Consider the following 21,812-nt stretch of genomic DNA (forward strand, 5'->3'; position numbering starts at 1 on the left):
CCCGGGAGTCTGAGCACTCCCAGGCCCAGCCAAGTGGGAACATCTCAGTGCTCTATCGCTGCTTGGGACCTCTCTGGCCATGTGGAGCAGCTCAGACAGCTGCAGCTATCATGGTTTGGGGTACAAGCAGGAGTTCCTGTGACCCCAGAGACTGTGACTGGGAATGTGCTCTGCCAGTGGCCAAGGGGGAATTTATGTGCTCTGGAGCACCCAGAGGGGAACAGACAGGCTTCTCTCTGAGAGGGAGGTCCGGGTGCAGTTTGCTCTCCTCTAAACCTCCAAAAGCCATCAAAAGTTGCCAAGGTGAGAGAAAATAAATGAACAAACAAACAAACAAACAAAAAACTTCCAGAGAACAAAAGCCTGAAAACCTAGTTTCCTCAGAGCCCACCCCATTGATGGAGGCAGGAGGACTTAACTCCAGAAAGACTCCCTGAAAACCCACATGGCAGGCCCCTCACCCAAAAAGCCAATAAAAAAAAAAAAAAAAGACAAGAGGATAACCACCACTACTTCATAGATACAACTTTTATTTTTAATTCATTCCCACTATTCTGGTTCATTTTTTTATATATAACTTTTTAACCTATTTACCATCATGGTGAGATGTCCAGTACATCAAATTCCATAATAACCTTTTAACCTAAACTTTTTGATACATATACCTGTGTTTTTCTTTTGCTTTTCTATTTTTTAATTTTTTAAATTTTAGTTTAGTTTATTCTTTTTTTTCTTTTTTTTTTTATATTTATATAGAGTTAAGCTTCAAGGTAATCCTTTTTCCCCAATCAATGCTACCCCTTAGGTAAACCAGTTTTTAATCCCCCTTTATCTTAAGAAAGTTGAGTCCTTTAACAAAGATATCAAGATACATCCAGGAAGAATCAAAATAATCTTTCTCGCACACACTGAAAATTTATAACTACTCTCCCATCTTTTCCTTCTGCCAGTGTTTCTGTATATTTCTTTCTGTCCTGGTAATATATAAATCTTATACTTGGGGTACTTGTAGATGAGTTTCTTTGTTTTCTTTTTACTTATTTCCTTTTCTTTTGTCATCTACTTTTGTCAGTCTTTTTGTTGGTATACTTCATAAATCTTACTTGGGGCCCATTTGGGTTGGGACTTCTATTTTATCTTCTTTTTTTTTCTTTTTCTCTCTTTTTCTTTTTTCTTTCTTTTAGGTGGGGACTCTTGACTGCTCAGAAGTGTTCCAGGGTGCACCTTCCCTGCACCACTGTCAGTACATTCAGTTACACATCCATTCAGCCATCTCTCACCAAAATGACTGAAGAAGGACTGCCCAACAGAAGAAAAATTCAAAGACAGAGGGACTTCTGCAACAGACCTAATGGCTATGGACATAGACAATATGTCGGAAATGGAATTCAGGCTAACAATTATCCAGACAATAGCTAGGTTGCAGAAAGCCATGGATGACAAAATGGAGTTGATTAGGGCAGAAGTGAAAGCTACCAGGGATGATGTTCACAATGTTCTCAATGAGTTCCAATCTAATCTAAATTCTCTAAAAGCTAGGGTAACCGAGACAGAAGATAGAATCAGTGATCTGAAAGACAAACAAATAGAGAAAAAGAATCAGGAGGAAGCCTGGAACAAACAGCTTAGAAGCCACAAAAACAAAATTAGGGAAATAAATGACACCATGAAATGTTCCAACGTCAGAATTACTGGAATACCTGGGGGGGGGGAGAAAAAAAGAAGATTAGAAGATATATTTGAACAAATTCTCCATGAACATTTTCCCAATCTTGTGAATGGAATAAGAATTCATGTACTAGAGGCAGAAATACCTCCCCCCAAAATCATACAATCTCTCAAGACACCTGATAGTGAAAATGATGAATCATAATTGTAGACAGGTGCTCTTGAAAGCATCTAGGACAAAGAAATTCCTTGCACAGAGGAAAGCCCATCAGAATAACGTCAGACCTGTCCGCAGAAACCTGGCAAGCCAGAAAGGGCTGGCAAGACATATTCAGGGCACTAAATGAGAAGAACATGCAGCCAAGAATACTTTATCCAGCAAGACTGACATTCAAAATGGATAGAAAGGTAAAGAGCTTCCAAGACCAGCAAGGTTTAAAAGAATATGTGACCACCAAGCCAACACCTCAGGAAATATTAAGGGGGTTTCTATAAAAGAGGAAAAATCCTAAGAATATCATTGAACAGAAATATATGGAGACAATCTATAGAAACGAAGACTTCACAGGTACCATGATGTCAATAAAAACGTATCTCTCAATAATCACTCTCAACATGAATGGTTTAATGCACCCATAAAACAACACAGGGTTAAAGATTGTATAAAAGAACAGGACCCATTCATATGTTGTCTACCAGAGACACATTTCGAACATAAGGATACACCCAGACTGAACGTGAAGGGATGGAGAAGTATCTTTCATGCCAGTGGGCCTCAAAAGAAGGCCAGGGTAGTGATTGTCATATCAGATAAATTAGATTTTAAACTAAAGACTGTAGTCAGAGGTACAGAAGGACACTGCATAACACTTTCTTTTTTAAATTTCTTTTCCTCGTAACAGAATTCATTGTTTTTTGCACCACACCCAGTGTGCCATGCAATGTGTGCCCTCCATAATACGCACCACCTGGCTCCCCCAACCTCCCACCCCCCTCCCCGCCCCTTCAAAACCCTCAGGTTGTTTTTCAGAGTCCATAGTCTCTCATGGTTCATCTCCCTCTCCAATTTCCCTCAGCTTCCTTCTCCTCTCCATGTTATTTCTTATGCTCCACAAATAAGTGAAACCATATAATAATTGACTCTCTCTGCTTGACTTATTTCACTCAGCATAATCTCTTCCAGTCCCATCCATGTTGATACGAAAGTTGGGTATTCATCTTTGCTGATGGAAGCATAGTACTCCATAGTGGATATGGTTCTTTATCCATTCATCCATTGAAGGGCATCTTGGTTCTTTCCACAGTTTGTCGACCATGGCCATTGCTGCTACAAACATTGGGATACAGATGGCCCTTCTTTACGCTCCATCTGTATCTTTGGGGTAAATACCCAGTAGTGCAATTGCAGGATCATAGGGAAGCCCTAATTTTAATTTCTTAAGGACTATCCACACTGATCTCCAAAGTTGCTGCACCAACTTGCATTCCCACCAACAGTGTAAGAGGGCTCCCCCTTCTCCACATCCTCTCCAACACATGGTGTTTCCAAGGACACTGCACAATTCTTAAAGGGACTAGCAATTGTAAATATTTATATGGGAGCAGCCAATTACATAAGAAAACTGTTAATCAAGAGAAAGAGTCATACTGATATGAATACATTAATAGTAGAAGATCTTAAAAATCCACTCTCAGTAATACACAGGTGATCCAAGCAGAAAATCAATAAAGAAACAAGAGCATTGAATGACACATTGGACCAGATGGACCTCATAGATATATACAGAACATTCCACCCTAAAACAACAGGATACTCATTCTTCTCGAGTGCACATGGAACCTTCTCCAGAAGAGACCACATGCTGGGTCACAAATCAGGACTCAACTGATACCAAAAGACTGACATTATTCCCTGCATATTCTCAGATCACAATGCTTTGAAACAGGAGCTCAACCACAAGGAAAAGTTTGGAAGGAACTCAAATACCTGGAAGCTAAAGACCACTTTGCTTAAGAATGCTTGGATCAACCAGGAGATCAAAGAAGAACTGAAACAATTCATGTAAACCAATGAGAATGAAGACAATCTGGTCCAAAACCTATGGGATACAGCAAAAGCGGTCCTAAGGGGGAAATACATAGCCATCCATGCCTACATCAAAAAATTGAAAAATCCAAAGTACACCAGCTGTCTCTATACCTTAAAGAACTGGAGAATCAATGACAAATTAAGCCAACGCCACATGGAAGAAGGGAAATAATCAAGATTAGAGCAGAGATCAATGAGATAGAAACCAGAGACACAGTAGAATGCATCAATGAAAATAGAAGCTGGATTTTGAAAGAATCAAAAAGATCGATAAACCATTGGCCAAACTAATCCAAAAGAAAAGAGAGAAAGCTCAAATTCATAAAATTATGAATGAAAAGGGAGAGATCACAATGAATACCAAGGAAGTAGAAACAATCATCAGAAGTTATTATCAACAGTTATATGGCAATAAGCTAAGCAACCTAGATGAAATGGATACATTCCTGGAAAACTATAAACTTCCCAAATTGAACCAGGAAGAAATTGATGAAGTGAATAGACAAATATCTAGTAACAAGATTGAAGCAGTGATCAAAAACCTCCCAAAAAACAAGAGCCCAGGTCCTGATGGATTCCCTGGGGAATTCTACCAAACTTTCAAAGAAGAAATAACACCTATTCTCCTGAAGTGGTTTCAAAAACTTGAAGCAGAAGGAAAACTTCCAGACTCTTTCTATGAAGCCAGCATTACCTTGATCCCCAAACCAGGCAAAGACCCCACCAAAAAGGAGAATTTCAGACTAATATCACTGATGAATATGGATGCTAAGATTCTCAACAAGATCCTAGCAAATAGGATCCAACAGCACATTAAAAAGATTATCCACCATGACCAGGTGGGATTCATCCCTGGGTTGCAAGGATGGTTCAACATTCGCAAATCAATCAATGTGATAGAACAAATCAATAAGAGAAGGGAGAAGAAGCACATGGTCCTCTCAACTGATGCAGAAAAAGCATTTGACAAAATCCAGCATCCATTTTTGATTAAAATGCTTCAAAGAATAGAGATAGAGGGAACATTCCTGAACTTTACAAAATTCACCTATGAAAAACCCACAGCAAATATTATCCTCAATGGGAAAAAGCTCACAGCCTTCCCACTGAGATCAGGAACACGACAAGGATGCCCACTCTCACCACTCTTGTTCAACATAGTATTAGAATTCCTAGCGACAGCAATCAGACAACAAAGGGAAATAAAGGGTACCCAAATTGGCAATGAAGAAGTCAAGCTCTCTCTCTTTGCAGATGACATGATACTTTATATGGAAAACCCAAAAGACTCCACCGCCAAACCACTAGAACTTATACAGCAATTCAGTAATGTCGCAGGATACAAAGTCAATGTACAGAAATCAGTGGCTTTCTTATACACTAACAATGAAAACATAGAAAGGGAAATTAGAGAATCGATTCCATTTACTATAGCACCATTATCTTCATTGGAGAAGTGTCTGTTCATGACTTCTGCCCATTTTTTGACATGATTATCTGTTTTGTGTGTGTTGAGTTTGCGAAGTTCTTTATAGATCCTGGATATCAGCCTTTTGTCTGTACTGTCATTTGCAAATATGTTCTCCCATTCCGTAGGTTGCCTCTTTGTTTTGTTGACTGTTTCCTTTGCTGTGCAGAAGCTTTTGATCTTGATGAAGTCCCAAAAGTTCATTTTCACTTTTGTTTTCTTTGCCTTTGGAGACATATCTTGAAAGAAGTTGCTGTGGCTGATATCGAAGAGGATCCTGCCTATGTTCTCTTCTATGATTCTGATGGATTCCTGTCTTACATTGAGGTCTTTTATCCATTTCGAGTTTATCTTTGTAAATGGTGTAAGAGTATGGTCGAGTTTTATTCTTCTACATATAGCTGTCCAATTTTCCTAGCGCCATTTATTGAAGAGACTGTCTTTTTTCCACTGTATATTTTTTCCTGCTTTGTCGAGATTATTTGACCATAGAGTTGAGGGTCCATATCTGGGCTCTCTACTCTGTTCCAGTGGTCTATGTGTCTGTTTTTATGCCAGGACCATGCTGTCTTGGTGATCACAGCTTTGTAGTAAAGCTTGAAATCAGGTAACATGATGCCTCCAGTTTTGTTTGTCTTTTTCAACATTTCCTTAACAATTTGGGGGTTTCTTCTGATTCCGTACAGATTTTCGGATTATTTGCTCCAGCTCTTTGAAAAATACTGGTGAAATTTTGATCGGAATGGCATTGAAAGTACAGATTGCTCTAGGCAGTATAGACATTTTTACAGTGTTTATTCTTCTGATCCAAGAGCATGGAATGGTCTTTCATCTTTTTGTGTCTTCTTCAATTTCTTTCATGAGTGTTCTGTAGTTCCTTGAGTTCAGATCCTTTACCTCTTTGGTTAGGTTTATTCCCAGGTATCTTATGGTTCTTGGTGCTATAGTAAATGGAATCGATTCTCTAATTTCTCTTTCTGTATTTGCATTGTTAGTGTATAAGAAAGCCACTGATGTCTGTACATTGACTTTGTATCCTGCCACATTACTGAATTGTTGTATGACTTCTAGTGGTTTGGGGGTGGAGTCTTTTGGGTTTTCCATATAAATTATCATGTCATCTGCGAAGAGAGAGAGTTTGACTTCTTCATTGTCAATTTGGGTACCTTTTATTTCCCTTTGTTGTCTGTTGTCTGTCAGGAGAATATCTATTCATTCTCCTGACACTTCTTTTAAAGGACACAAGTTCTTTAACTGGTGTTTACAGCCTTATTGACAGAGAACTGACACATGGTACACTGCATATATGTAAAGAATACAATCTGGTAAGTTTGACATATAGGTATACTCATGCAACCACCACCATCATCAAGATCGTAAAGGTATCCATCCTTTCCCCCAAGTTTTCTTCATACTACTTTAGAAACCCTCCCTCCCGATTTACTGCCCCCAACCCATGCTCACGTCATAATAAGTTTGAAACCTAGTGGCATTAGCCTTTCAACTTTGCTCTTTTTAAAGTTGTTTTGGCTATTCTAGGGGCCCTTGGCTGGCTCAGTGGATAGAGCATTGGACTCCTGATCTTGATGTTGTGAGTTTAAGCCCCACCTTGAGGGTACAGATTACTGAAAAATAATATCTTTTTTTTTTAAGTCTTTTGGCAATGCTAGGTTCTTTGTATTTCCATATGAATTTTAGAAACAGCTTATCCTCCAGGGATTTTTATTAGAATTGAGTGGAATCTATAGATCAGTTTGGGGAGAATCCACATCTTAATAATATTGAGTCTTTAGACACATGAACATAGGATGACTCTCTTCTTTAAATTCTCTTGGCACATTTGTTGATTTTTAGTATGGGGGGCGGGAGGTTCGGGAGTGCTATCCCAAAATATGTCACCTTGGCAGAATAAAAGTGAGTCTCACCAATCTGTTCCCATTCCTGGGATGAAGAAGGAAAGCCTGGAGCCTTCCCTTCTGCTTTCACTAACACCAAGCTCCAGGGCTCTAGTCCAGGATGGAGGATGGGATGAGGTATGTTAGAGACCAGGAGATTGATGGGAGTCTGCTTAGGAGTCTTCCTGGGATCCCTCTCCCTCTGCCTCTCCCTGCTTCAGGTCTTACATGCTGTGTTTATGAATACAAGTAACAAAACAAGTAACATGCTTTCTCTTTTAATTGATCGTGCATGCATGTATAAATTATATATTATATGAAATTGTTATGTCATGCTTTTAGGTCTCTGAGTTAAATGATTCCACCACAGCAGAGACTCTTGGTGTACATCTCTTTTGTTAGCCCCCTTACATTGATCGTTAACATAGATAAATGGGTGTTTCCCATTGGACATTTGCAATATCATGTAGCAAGCTGCTGGTGCTCTAGTAAAGCAATTGTCAAAGTGTGGCCCAAGGACCTTGATGGTCGCCCAAACTCTGTCGAGGTGTCTATGAGGGTCTAACCCAAAACTATCCATCTGTGGGAGCCTGGCTTTTCTTCATATTATCTGACAGAACAACACTGTGCCATATAGATTGGATGGAAAAGCAGATATGAGAATCCAGCTGTCTATTTTCAAGCTAGGCATTAAAAGAATATTCAGAATGTAAAGCAATGTCATTGTTCATATTAATTTTTTGTTTTGGAAAGTGGAATTACTTGCCATAAAAATATATCAATGTCATAGGATGGATTCACTGTTGTTATTTTAAAATGAGTTAATGAGTAAATCTTAAGAAGTTTTCTCCATGTTAAGTTTACAATATGGTCTATATGAACAGATAAGCGCAAAAACCCTCTTTGGAGTCCTCACTAATTTCTAAGACTCTAAAGGTGAATCAGGAGCAAAAACTCTGAGTCCTGCGACTGTAGAATATCCAGCAGAAGTTTGGAATACGCAAATGCGGCGGTGCTGGCCAACCCGAAAGCATGCATACATATGTACGCTGTAGCTGATGGTCTGTTTTTACATTGTGTGAGCCTGAATATCTGACCATGGTTTACCCACTGTCAGATTGTTATTCTAGGCAGCAGAGGAGGATGGCAGCGGAGGAGGTGGGTTGGCATTCCTCTGTCATAGCCAAACAACTCTATTTGGTCACTCATCACTGATTTCCCCAGTTGGGGTGGGGGGGGTGTACTGAGCATTAGAAGAAGGTTTTATAAAAGTGAAGCACATTGGTGGCTCAGGGAGTTAAGCTTCTGACTCTCAAATTCAGCTCAGGGCACGATCTCAGGGTCAGGAGATCAACCCCCATGTCGGGTTCTATGCTCAGTGCAGAGTCCCCTCAAGATTCTCTCTCTCTCCCTGTGTGTTGCTGCCCCCATTCTGCCCCCTGCACACGATGCATGTCTTATATATATATAAGAAGGCTGCATTCAGTGAGACTTTTCGGTGGTGCCTATTAAGATATGTTAGGAGAAACTAAGCTTGTGTGGCGATCACTCTTGTGCAATCCATGCATTCATCTCAGCCACAAAGTGAATATTGTCTGGGCCTTTGTAGCATTTAGAAAACAGCAGACTTTGTGGCCTTTGCAAGGATGTTCTGTCGTTGCCTGGCCTCAGTAAGAATCCATAGTGACCACCTTATGAAGTCTTTTTGATCTGGTGGTCTCGGCATCAATATTTCTCCTCCATGATGAGTCAAGCCTGTTATAACTTGAAATATCAGGAGGCCCTGAGAGGTTGTCTATAGGAGCTCAAGAGCCTGACTGGGACTCAGAGAAGTGCAGTGGGGGCTGCAGGGACAAGAGAAGCACAAGGGCCTCTGTGTTAGAGGCACCAGTTACCTCACAACGAGGTCTGGCTAGGGCACTGGCCATTCATTCTCTGGGAGATCATGATAGAATGGCACCCATATTTAACCCTTCTCTGCATTCATCCCCTTGGGTAGAGCCCTCCTGGTGACTCTGGGCTGGGTTTGTACTTGACCTGGACCAACAGAGTGGAACAGAAGTGACTGCATGAAGTGTTGTGTCTAAGCCTTGGTGTTTCTGGTTTCACCACATTGGAAACTGGAGCATCCTGGAAAAAGCCGCTCCCCTGGGGTCAAGTTCATGGTGGAGGTTGTGGCGAAAAAGTCCTAGAGAGTGGATGGCCATGAGGAGAGAAAAGCCCTGTGTCCCAGCTGTCCCAGACAATGGACAAAACAGAAGAGTGATGTCACCCGGAATTCTGTAGCCTGAGTTAGAGCTGCAGGAACAGGCTCAGCTGGCACTAGACAGAGGACATACAAGCCATCCCAGCCAAGCCTCAGAGTAGGAGCTCACTCCTTCTTTTCTACCAGGTAAACAGCAAAATTCTCTATGATAGGGATATAATCAATTGGATGGCAGGTCTCCCTAGATTCTGAGAACAGGTAAGAGTCAGTATCATCTCTAGGGAAGTGGAGGAAGGGGTTACTGATACAACAGCATTGTTGTGAGGCTTCATAAAAATGTCTAGAATGAAATAAGTACACCGACACAGTGTCAGGCCCCTTCATTTCCAATGCTCAGTGTAAAATTATGATGGCTATACATGAGGAGTGAAGCCAAGATATGTTAGGATACACAGCACCTGTCAAAGTTTTCTCCGGATGTCATGTTCCAGGGCTCTTGACTGCCTATTAGACCAAAGGTAAATGAAGGGAAGAAACTTTATCAGAGACAGCTGAGAATGGAAACTCTGACACCCATGTCTGCTGAATGAGAGGCATCTCTGTGTATTCTCCAGTCCTCTAAGCTAGAGGGTCTTAGAGGTTTGAAATCACCCTCTAGTCTTTTGAGCTGATCTTTTCTCTTGTTCAGTTGAACAACAGTTCTGAGCCACAGGCCTTGGCATCTCCCCTAGAATAAAATCAGCTTAAAAAATGGCTTGCGTAGTTTAAAATAGTGATGCAGTCTATAAGTAAAAACAATTTCATTTCAGATAATCATACCTTTTCTGCATGAATTTGTAATGATTTAGGAAAATCAGATTTACATAGATAAGTAATGCATCTCAGTCAAACCTCCCATACACTTTCCTCTACAGACACACACACACACACACACACACACACACACACACACATGCTTATTCCCTAATCAGAGTATTCAAATTCTAGATAACGTCTGAGCTGAAAAGAACTCCTAAAGACATTCGTGCTAAACACCTCATTTTCCAGCTAAGGAGAAGTAAAGGTAAAGAGGTCAAGCTCACTAAAGAAAATTAACAATAGAAATGGGTATTAAAAAACATATTTTTCTGTTCTGAGGATATATTAGTACACTGGCAATCCCAAAATGAGATTTGCCGTCTCTAGAGAACTCCGAGGGTACCTGCTAGACCAGGGCACTGAGACTCAAGGGAAGGAAAGAAGCGGGATTTAGAGAACGATGTGTGACAAGGCAGAAGGATGTGATGATGGAGTGAGTTGCTCACAGGAGTGCTTGGAGGGGCAAGGAGAGATGGAGACAGGCCCAGGGAATGGGAGGTGCTGGGGGCCTGGGGTCTGGTTCAGGAGAGAAGAGTATCTGTCCAAGGAAATGCAGGTGTCCTATTCTTTGGGTCCTCATTCCCTCCTCTAGGACAGACACTTGACGCAGATAATTATCCTGTATGCTTAATCTCCTCATATAAATCTTTGATGCCTAAGCTATATATTGTTCAGTAATTGCCTCAATCACTAATTTTTGTAAATGGGCTTTTTTCCATTGGTTGTCTTCAGAGGACTCGATTAGTTTTCATGCTACAAAGATGGCTTCTCCTCAATATAAAGATGAATGTTTTCATAGAGAATAAATTTCTACATATTTCCTGGTCCTGCTGTCTGTCACATATCCCCTTCAGAAAATTAAGGTCAGGTGAAGGACATTGGTTTGAATCAGAGCTCTACTCCTTATGGATAATGAGACCCTATACATAATTACTTAGCCAAGCAGAGCACACCCGAGGATTGGATACTTTAAGACCAATGAGCAGTTATGTGGGACCATGAACACACGAAATTGTGAAATCTGTAAATAATTAATTAAATAAGAATCACTGAGCATAGTAAAGTTCAAAACATAGTAGTTCTCTGTTCTTGACCAGTAGACTGAAGTTCAAGGACATTGTGCGTGACCTGGGTGTCTCAGGTCATGTTCTCAGGGTCCTGGAATCGAACCACTGTTGGGTTCCCTGCACCCCTGAGTATCTACTACTCCCTCTTATGCTTCCTCTCTGCATGTTCATGTTCTCTCTCTCTGTCACAAATAAGTAAATAAAATCTTTGACAGAGAGAGAACACAAGCAGGGGGAGTAGCTAACAAAGGGAGAAGCAGGCTCACCCTGAGCAAGGAACCTGATGCAGGACTGGATCCCAGGATCCTGGGTTCATGACTTGACTTGAAGGCAGGTGCTTAACTTACCAAGCCACCCAGGAGTCACTAAAAAAAAAAAGACCTTTAAAAAGAGGGGGGCACCTGGGTAGCTCAGTGGGTTAAGGCCTCTGCCTTCGGCTCAGGTCATGGTCTCAGTGTCCTGGGATCGAGCCACACATCAGGCTCTCTGCTCATCGGGGAACCCGCTTCCTCCTCTCTCTCTGCCTGCCTCTCTGACTACTTGTAATCTCTGTCTATCAAATAAATAAAATCTTAAAAAAAAGAAAGAAAGTTTTAGAATACTGAAATCTAGGCATTACATTGCCTTAAAACAATGCTGCCACTATAAAATACACACCAGGAAAAAGCTTATAGAAATGGGAAAATATTCTGTTTATATTATTATGACAAAAAAAAGCAGAAAATAAAATGTTATATATCCTATCACACATTTTCATTTCAAATACAATCAGAAAAAATATTGGTTGGAAATTGTGAAAACAAAGAGTGTTTATCTTTGTTGAGATTACAGCTGTCAAGATTTTTGGGTTTTGTTTTGCTTCGTTTGAAAGATTTTATTTATTTACTCTAGATGGAGAGAGCATGCTTGCACAACCTGGGGGTAAGGTGCACAGAGAGAGAAGCAGACTCCTCACTGAGCAAGGAGTCCCACTTGGGGCTCCATCCCAGGACCCTGAGATCATGACGTGAGCTGAAGGCAGCCACTTGATCAACTGAATTACCCAAGCACCCCTGTTTTTGTTTTCGGTCTTTTTTAAGATTTGTGATTTTTCCAAAATTCCTAACATTTCTGAATTGAATATGTGTTGCTTCTCTAAAAAGAAAAAAAGTGATGTTATTTAACATATTGCCTTCTTAAATCAGATATTGAGGTTGTTTCCAGCCTCATCAAACCCTCTTCTTACTGCAGTGGGACCACACACTCACCTCGAGTTTTGGACTCCTCCTCCAGGTGGGTAATACAGATAGAGGAATGTTTGGAATCCCAGGGTTGCTCAGAGAATTCTTGACTGATTTCTATGAGGTTAATTCACTTCTTTCCCCCCCAAGAAGATCAAGAAAAATGGTTCACCCTCTGGATAACTGCAGTTCTTCTTAAGATTTATTTATTCATTTTAAGAGAGAGATGGGGTGAGCAAGGAAGTTTGAGGATTGTGAAGAGGGAGAGGAAGAGAGAAACCAGCAGACTCACAGTTGATGAGTGTGCAACCCAATGTGGGGCTTGACCTCCAGACCCTGAGATCTAGAGTTAAGTCAAAACCAAGAGTCGGTCACTTTGACTGTAACACTCATGGGTCCCAACTACAATATTTTTTTAAAGATTGATTGTTTTTTAAGTAATTTCTATACTCAATGTGGGACTCAAAATCATGAGTCCTACATCAAGAGTCAGCATGCTTTTCTGACTGAGCCAGCCAGGGGCCCCAGCCATTTTTTCTTTGATGTCTTTCAGAAGGATGACGACAACACACACCATCAGAGAATCCCTATTTTGATACCAAAATATTTTTCTCTAAGAAGAATCATCATTGACTTCTCCCTTGGTGTCCTACCATCCCTTCTTAAGAAAGCAGTTTGGTGTTGGGAAGAAAGCACATTTTGCGTGATGACCATTTTAGCTTATCATTAAAGCTGTCATTAAAAGTCCTGATACTTGGTGTGCCTGGGTGGCCTAGTTGTTAAGTAAGCATCTGCCTTTGGCTCAGGTCATGATCCCAGGGTCCTGGGCTCGAACCCCACATCGGGGTCCCTGCTCAGTGAAGAGCTTGCTTCTCTCTCTCCTTATGCCTACAACTCTGCCTACTTGTGCTATATCTCTGTCCAATGAATAAATAAAATCTTTTAAAAAAATATTTTATTTATTCAATTATGAGAGACAGAGAAAGAGAGAGGCAGAGGCAGAAGCAGAGGGAGAAGCAGTATCCCGACTAAGCAGGGAGCATAATCAGTGCCCAATCCCTGGATCCTGGGATCATGACCTGAGCTGAAGGCAGATGCTTAACTGACTGACCCACCCAAGTGTCCCAGTTGCCATTTAGTTTTATTGATGGTTTCCTTCATTGCGCAGAACCTTTTTCTTTTGATGTAGTCCCAGTGGTTTATTTTTGCCTTTACTTCATCTCAGAGAGGAAGAGAGAATGTCTTCATCTCAGGAGACATATCTAGAAATTTGTTGCTGTAGATGATGTCAGAGAAATTACTGCCTGTGCTCACTTCTAGTATTTTTATGGTTTCAGGTCTCACATATAGGTCCTTAATCCATTTGGGGTTTGTTTTTGTTTGGTAAAAGAAAGTGGTCCGGTTTCATTTTTTGTTATCTAGCTGTCCAGTTTTCCCAGAGATTTGTTGAAGGGAATGTCTTTTTGCCTTTGGATAGTCTTATGCTTTGGTAAAGATTAATTGACCACTAACTAATTAAAGATTAATTAGACTAATAAATCAAATAGAGGAACTGGTGGGTATAAAAACAGAATTGCTACAGACAGAATGTTTGAAATGTTAAATCCCACATGTGATGGTATTAGGAGATCAAGCACTTGAGAGGTGACTAGGTCATGAGGGTGTAGCCCACAGGAATGGGGCCCAGAAGAACTCCTTGCCCTGCGATCATATGAAGACACAGCAAAAAGGTAGCCATCTATAAACAATCTATAAATGGTGGCATTCTCAGCACACACCAAATCTTCTGGTGCCTTGACTTTGAGCTTTCCAGTCCCCTAAATTGTTAGAAAGAGATGTTTGTTCCTTATAAGCCATCTAGTATAGGGGCTTGCTACAGTATTCTGAACAGACTAAGACAAGGACCACAGATACTGTGGTCAGGGTAGAACTCCAATGAAGGGATATTTAAAGTGAAACCTGTCAAATGAGGACACAATCATATAAAAGAACATTTCAGGCAGGAAAAAATAACAAGAGCAAAAGCCCTGTAGCAGGAAAAACTTGGCATCTTCTTTCACCCTAAAGAGGTTGGTATGGTCCGAGAGAGGTGCAGGGATATGAGATGGTGGTGACAAGGCTAAAGAGAAGAAATAAAATACCTAATAGAAGGAATCTGGTTGAAGTCAGCAGCTCCTGGATTTCTTGTCATAGAGATGGCATGGCCTCAGGAAAATGGGAAAAGGAAAGCCTAGATTTCTTTTTATTTTTTTAAGATTTTATTTATTAATTTTAGAGAGAGTGAGTGTGAACAGGGGAATGGGGTGGAACAGAGGCAGAGGGAGAGAGAATCTCAAGCAGATTCTAACTGAACACGGAACCCAACATGGAGCTCAATCCCATGTCCCTCAGACCATGACATGAGCTGAAATCAAGCACTGAGGGCTTCACTGAGCCACCCATGTACCCCAAGAAAGCATTGATTTCCTAAAGGATGAGACAACATTGACTGTAGACTCTCATTTGAAAGAAATTTAGATAAGCTCACCCCAGGGAGTTATACAAGATCAAGCAGTCAAATCCCAGGTCAACAGCTCTCTCCACATCTGAGAGTGAGGTGACACGTCTGAGGGTTTCTGAGGTCCCCTCAGACAGAAGGATGTAATGAGCCTCAGTACTAGACAGAGAGATGAGTGATGCTTTCCCTGGAGAAGCCATTCAAAGAGCGCCACCATTGGCAGCAGGAAGTAAGAGCAACAGACATTGAAATGACAGCAGTGGTGGCAACAACAAACTATGTTAAGTAATGACAAATTCCATACAGATGTTGACTTACCGTCAATACTGAGAAAAGACAAAAATTAACTGCATTCAATACAAACAGAGATTTAGAACCATTATGACAGAGTGGCAGAGAAGGGTGGGAGATGCGCCACTGAACTATGAAAGAAAAATGTGGACTCTCCATCCATTGGATCTCTCTATACAGTTTTCTTCCTACCAAGAAAGGTGGAATACATGGGCTGGTCTTTGAAAGAATCAGGGTTCCAACATATCAACGATCATGAAAGACCACTGATGGAATAAAGATCTTCTGTCTGATTATTCCATTCATTCTCAGAAGCATAATTCCCTTCTTTATCAACATCATTTATTGTGGTCTGGTCAGTCTGTTCACACAGAGTGCACACAGCTTATCCTCTCTGGACACGTGGACACTGTGTGCAGCCTGTCCAAGAGCCTGAAAGCTTGTTCTCAAGAGAGTTTCATTGATTCTGATCAATCACAGGGTCTGTTCACATATTCTTGATTAATATCAAGGTTGTCTTCTCATTTCTCATCTTATGGCAAATCCTGAAACTTTACCTGCCCCACTCTAGGTCCTCCTGTGTAGAGCAATGGCTTTAAATCTCCAGGGTCACTCATCTCCACCTCCCTCTCGTGTGCATTTGAGCAGTAGGGATTGTTTAGGACAGCGCTTGTGCCTGTCATGTGGGGGGCCTGGAAGTACAGACTTGGAGGTTATGCATGCAAAAGCCGTTCCTGCATCACATTATACTCTCTCAGCTGTGTGCTTCCCCTAGTTCGGGGTCAAGGCCAGTGTCAGGTGTCACAGTTAGTTGTCATGTATCTTTAGCCACCTTTAATCTATAATATTTCCAGTCTCTGTATCTTAGGTCCTTGAAATATTTTTTTAGCATTGACATTCTTTTATTTTTAAATTTTTTCAGTGTTCCAAAATTTTGTTTATGCACCACACCCAGTGTTCCATGCAATACATGTCCTCCATAATACCCACCAACAGGCTGACCTAACACCCCACCCCTATCCCATCCAAAACCCTCAGATTGTTTCTCAGAGTACATAGTCTCTCATGGTTTGTCTCCCCCTCTGATTTCCCCCAACTCACTTCTCCTCTCCATCTCCCAATGCCCTCCGTGTTATTCCTTATGCTCCATAAGTAAGTGAAACCATATGATAATTGATCTCTCTGCTTCACATATACAATGGAGTATTATGCCTCCATCAGAAAGGATGAATATCCAACTTTTCTATCAACATAGACAGGACTGGAAGAGATGATGCTGAGTGAAATAAGTCAAGGTCTTTGAAATTTTTGAAGAAATCAGCATCTCTTTTAAATTTTTCCTTCTAAGTACACATCATTTTGGAGGACAGTTTTAGATCCACAGAAAAAAATGAGCAGAAAGCAGAATTCTCATATACCCGGTGTCCCCATGCCCCCCCATGCACAGCCTCCCCCACTCTCAACATCTTACATTAGAGCAGTACATTTATTACAAATGATGGACCTACATTGACACACCACCCCAAGTCCAGAGAATCCATTAGGGTTCACTCTTGGTGCTGTATATGTGTATATAGCTCAGGTTTTTTCTCTTGCTAGTCTATCTTTTGTCAGTTTAACTTGTACATTCCCAGTCTCTGAACCTAAGAGGTTGGAGGAAAAAGTTTCTTCCTTCCCTTTGTTTCCTCCACCTATTCTGTAAACACATGTCCAGGTTTGTTGGGAGCCAGTACAGGAGGCCTACACTAAGAGCTGTAAGGGACTGAATATGATTGGCTGTTCATTTAGGTCCACTCACGGGCGGGAGGTGCATGAGCACTGCGGTGATTGGCTAGGCGGGCTAAGCAGCCGGTGTATATATGCTTGAATGTACTTGTAGAGGGGCCCCGCCGGGAGCCAGGCCAGGCGGAGCCACGCTGGCCGGAGGGGGCCGCAGTCTGGACCATGGCGGCAGCAGCGGTGCGGGCGCCGAGGGGCGGCGGCGGCGGCAGCACCCGAGCGGGGCGGCGGGAGCTGCGTGCTGTGCTGCGCCAGAGGGGGAAGAAGATAAAAAGAAGCCATTAAAGAAGTTTGCCTCCACGCGTGTCTCCGTGTCATTCTTGCGGGCGGAGAGCGACAAGTGTTGCCGAAACCCGGGAACTCGTGCAGAAGAGACGCGCGGAGTTAGGCAACGATCAGGTAAAGAGTGCACCTATTTCTGTCTAGTGACAGGGAAAGTTCCTCAAGTCGAGGACGAGCGTAGAAAGCTTTCCGGTATGGGAAACGAGATGGCCACATATAAAATGCTGGGGCCGCTTTCTGATATCCTTAAAGCAATTGGTACTCCTTTAAAAAATAAAACAGCTCATTTGTTTTTGAGAGAAGTGGGACAAACGGCTCCCTGGTTTTTGGAGGAAGGGATATTAAACATCCCTCAGTGGGAGCATTTAGGAGAAGACCTTAGACGCGATCCATGCACTACGCCGGGAACCCTGGCCGTTTGGTCTTTAGTGAAAGTTTGTTTGCAATCCCCGGGAGAGCCCATACGCCAAGTGGTGCAACTGAGAGGGGAGATCTTAGAACAAGTGAAAGAGGAATTTTGTAAAGGCTCCTTGAAGGACACTAGCTCTGAGAGTGAAAGTTCAAACGGACACTCAGACAGTGAGGGATCTAGCTCGAGTGATGATGAAAGGAGCAGAGGAGGGAAATCGCCCAAAAGCCAAAAGGTGAGCAAGATGCAAAAGGAGCTTGCAAAAAAGGAGGAAAAGTTAAAGAAGGCTATGGCGCAGCTCAAAATGCAGGGGAAAGTTATGGCGCAGCTGAAATTAAAAGTGAAAGAAGGAGCTATGGCGCAGTTACAAACAGAGACGGAAGTGGTAGATAACTTAGATCCTGTGCCCACGCGCCCAGCCCCAACAGCGCCACCTTACCAGGGGCCTCCTCCGTATAAACCTTGCTGCACCAAGGCCTGCTTTTGTGCGAGCTGCACCGCACGAGTGGCTGCCATAGTAGCCTCTCAGGAGTTTGGGTGGGAACAGGATTCTCATTCAGTCCTAAAATCCCCACTTACTCTAACTCCACCTTTTTCGGCTATAATTATACCTACCAAGACCTGGCGCAAGGCGCGTCAGCTCACCTTCTAGATAGGTGGCTGCTCTGCAACGCTGCACAGGCATGTACAGGCTTGGAAAGCCTTCACTTTATTAATGGGTCTACATGGCGTAACTGTACGTACAACTATCACGTAGGCTCTTGATTTGAAACAAATGTTACTTGCAATTGCACCTCAGCTAAGCACATAAGTTACTCACCAACGCCCATCTGTGTTAGAGCTCCCTTTCTCTTCATAGTTTTTAATGCTTCTACTATTAACAAGTCATCTAGTCTCTCTTGTGAGTCCCAGAATTGTCTGCTATCAGAATTTTGGAACGCCACGGTGGGAGACTTGGCAGTAATAGCCAAGATACCGACGTATATCCCGATGCCAGTACAGGTGAACCCCGACAACCTGCTGGTGCTGCTTCGACATACAGGAGACTTTGGAATAACAGCAGCCATTATTGCAGCTATCGCAGCATCCGCCCCCGCTGCTACTGTTGCCACGGTAGCATTGACAACCTCGGTACAGACAGCAGCTGCGCTCAACAACGTCACAGGAATGGTCGCTGAAGCATTGGCTACGCAAGAACAAATTAACGGACATTTGCATGCTGGGATCCTTATTGTAAACCAAAGAGTTGATCTAGTACAGGAACAAATAGATGTCTTAGAATCTATAATCTCAACAGGATGTATACATAATATGGCGGGACTTTGTGTTACTCCCGTAGCTTACAATAACTTGTCAGTAGCGGCCAATCTGTCTCGACAATTGGGAAGAATGCTTAATGGTACCTGGAACCGTCAATTTCAAAATTTAACTAGGCAATTACGAGCTCAAATTATATCCATAAATTCTACCAAAGTAACTATTGCATCTGTTAGTGAGTGGAAAAAAATGTTACAGCAATCTGTTTCGTTCCTCAAACAGTGGGCCGGACTTGGTGCCATGGCTGTTCTCTTAATCACAGCTAACATACTAATGTTATGTTGGGGGTGTGGCCGTGTCCGTCGCAATCAACGACAATAACACCTCATGGTTCAAGCCATGATGGCTCTTGAAGCTGGTACCTCCCCCCAGATATGGCTAAGTATGCTAGATCGGTAGTCAAAGACGGGTAAGACTGATCCCACACCATAGCAACCTAAGACAGGGGCTCTTCGACCAGGGAGAGTACCCGATGACGGGTAAGCATGTGTGCTGAGGATTGGCAACCTAAGACAGGCAGGATCTCAGCCATTATAAATAAATAAAAAAGGGGGAGATGTCGGGAGCCAGTACAGGAGGCCTACACTAAGAGCTGAAAGGGACTGAATATGATTGGCTGTTCATTTAGGTCCACTCACGCGGGAGGTGCATGAGCACTGCGGTGATTGGCTAGGCGGGCTAAGCTGCGGGTGTATATATGCTTGAATGTACTTGTAGAGGGGCCCCGCCGGGAGCCAGGACTCGCGGAGCCTCACCCGCAGGAGGGGGCCGCGGTCTGGACCATGGCCGCGGCGGCGGCGCCCGGCCCTGGAGGGGGCGGCGGCACCCGAGCGGGGTGGTGGGAGCTGCGTGCTGTGCTGCGCCAGAGGTGGAAGAAGATAAAAAGAAGCCATTAAAGAAGTTTGCCTCCACGCGTGTCTCCGTGTCGTTCTTGCGGGTTGAAACCTAGCTCTTAACAACATTAACACTTGTGCTCATTTGCTCACTCTTGTAATACATCTAACATAGTCTGAGAATTGTTTTGCCCATACCACTATGATGAACTCCAAAAGTTTAGGATGTGTTCGTAATTTTTCCCTTATCTCTACCCAACCCTACTGAAGACTGATGTTTTACACCTAAACCATAAAATCAGAGATAATGAAAGTATTGGTGTTTAGTAAGTGTGCCGTACAGCAATGCATAAGCAACACCATGTTGTTAGCTGTAGACTATACTGTGGCATTGGGGCTCTAATTCAGGCCCATGCTTTTTCTCACTACATGATGTTCCACAAAGTCACAAATGAAGTTAAGTAGAAATAGAGTCAGGAGCAGAAAGTGTTTCTGAGACTAAGATGATAACATGCAAATAAGCAGGCATATCTATTGGATATGGAACAATATCTTCTCTTTCCTTAGACTTGTCATTGGACAGGATGAACTGATTACAAGGGCCATCCTCTCAAGGGACTGAAAGGTCAGTGGAAGGTCAGGACAAACCCCAGACCTCCCTGACTTACTCCTACACCCAGTCTAAACACTTTTCACTGGAAGAGAGTATTTTCTGAAACTTGATCTATCAACAAGCACTCAGAAATGTTAAACAAAAACTACATTGTTCGCTGAGAACGTAAGCCAGTAATGATTTCACTCTTCAGCTGTAACCCTGGTCATCGGAGCTGGCTGACCAAGTTCCAGGTCTGAAATGCTATCTCCAATGGTCCGTTTTTCTGAGGCCTGGGTACATCCGGGAGATTTGAAGCTGTCTTGAGGCAACTTTCCCCAGGAACCTAACAGGAATCGAGACCTCTTGAGAGGCAGTTTTGGAGATAGGGCAAGACAGGGGACTGTAGATAAGACACACCCTGCTCTGGATCTGCCCCCTTCCTATTTCTGGCCACTCTACTGTCTACGACACAGAAGGGAGTAGCCAAAGGCAACATTTAGGTGCAAGGCAAGCTGCATTGTTTAGACCCCTCTGCCTCCAGTCTTCATTCACTCCCTTCGCTTCCTATTTACAAACTTGTCTGTCCCATTTTTCCCCCAGGGAGGCTCAGGTATAGCTATGTTTCCCATCATTGTCCCTATGAGTTATACTCAGTTGTACATGGTTATCCCAAGGCTCTCTCGGGGGCTCTGCTTTGGATGTCTCAGTGCCCTCTTACGGTTACCCCAGAGTAAATCTATGTGTGCCTACTGTGATGTCCAAGTCCAGATCTGCCTGTGATTTCCTGATACAACCATTCCATTTTTGCTGATCTCTGATTCTCTATAAAGACAGAAGTTATGGCACCTGGCTGGCTCAGTCAGTTAACTGTCTGCCTTTGGGTCATTCATAATCCCAGGGTCATGGGATCAAGCCCCACATCTCGGGCTCCCTGCGAGGAGTGAACCGGCTTCTCCCTCTCCCTCCGATGCTCCCCCTGCTTATTCTCTCTGTCAAATAAATCAGTAAAATCTTTTTTAAAAAATAAAGATAGAATTTAGAGATTGTCAGTCTATCCCTCCCTCCCAATCAGAAACATCAATCACTGTCACCTCTACTAAATCAGAATTAAAACTGAACTTTTAATTTTGACTCTTGAAGGAACAATATCAGTAGTGATAATAATAATATAAAAATTCTATTAGGGCTTACTATGTGTTTTCAATAGAGTGACCATATAATTTACTGTCTGAATTGGGACACTTTTGGGAGTGAAGAGGGACATTATCATTTATTAGTCAAGGGAATGAGCATAAATAAGGATGGGCTTCGGCCAACAGGGGCATATTTATGGTTTCA

At 42.5% G+C, this 21,812-nt stretch overlaps 1 protein-coding gene across 1 annotated transcript in view; it reads left to right on the top strand.

Moving 5' to 3' along the window:
• LOC309867787 (uncharacterized protein) overlaps positions 1 to 19,268 on the top strand; it is a 51,818-nt gene extending 32,550 nt beyond the window's left edge. The window contains exon 2 of the mRNA XM_082736860.1: positions 18,697 to 19,268. Coding sequence (XP_082592986.1) covers positions 18,697 to 18,907 — 211 coding nt within the window. The 3' untranslated portion in view covers positions 18,908 to 19,268. The remainder of the gene's footprint in view (positions 1 to 18,696) is intronic.
• Positions 19,269 to 21,812: the final 2,544 nt, after the last annotated feature.

This window comes from Mustela nivalis (genome assembly GCF_964662115.1).
Source record: "Mustela nivalis genome assembly, chromosome: 6".
Classification (NCBI taxonomy): domain Eukaryota; kingdom Metazoa; phylum Chordata; class Mammalia; order Carnivora; family Mustelidae; genus Mustela; species Mustela nivalis.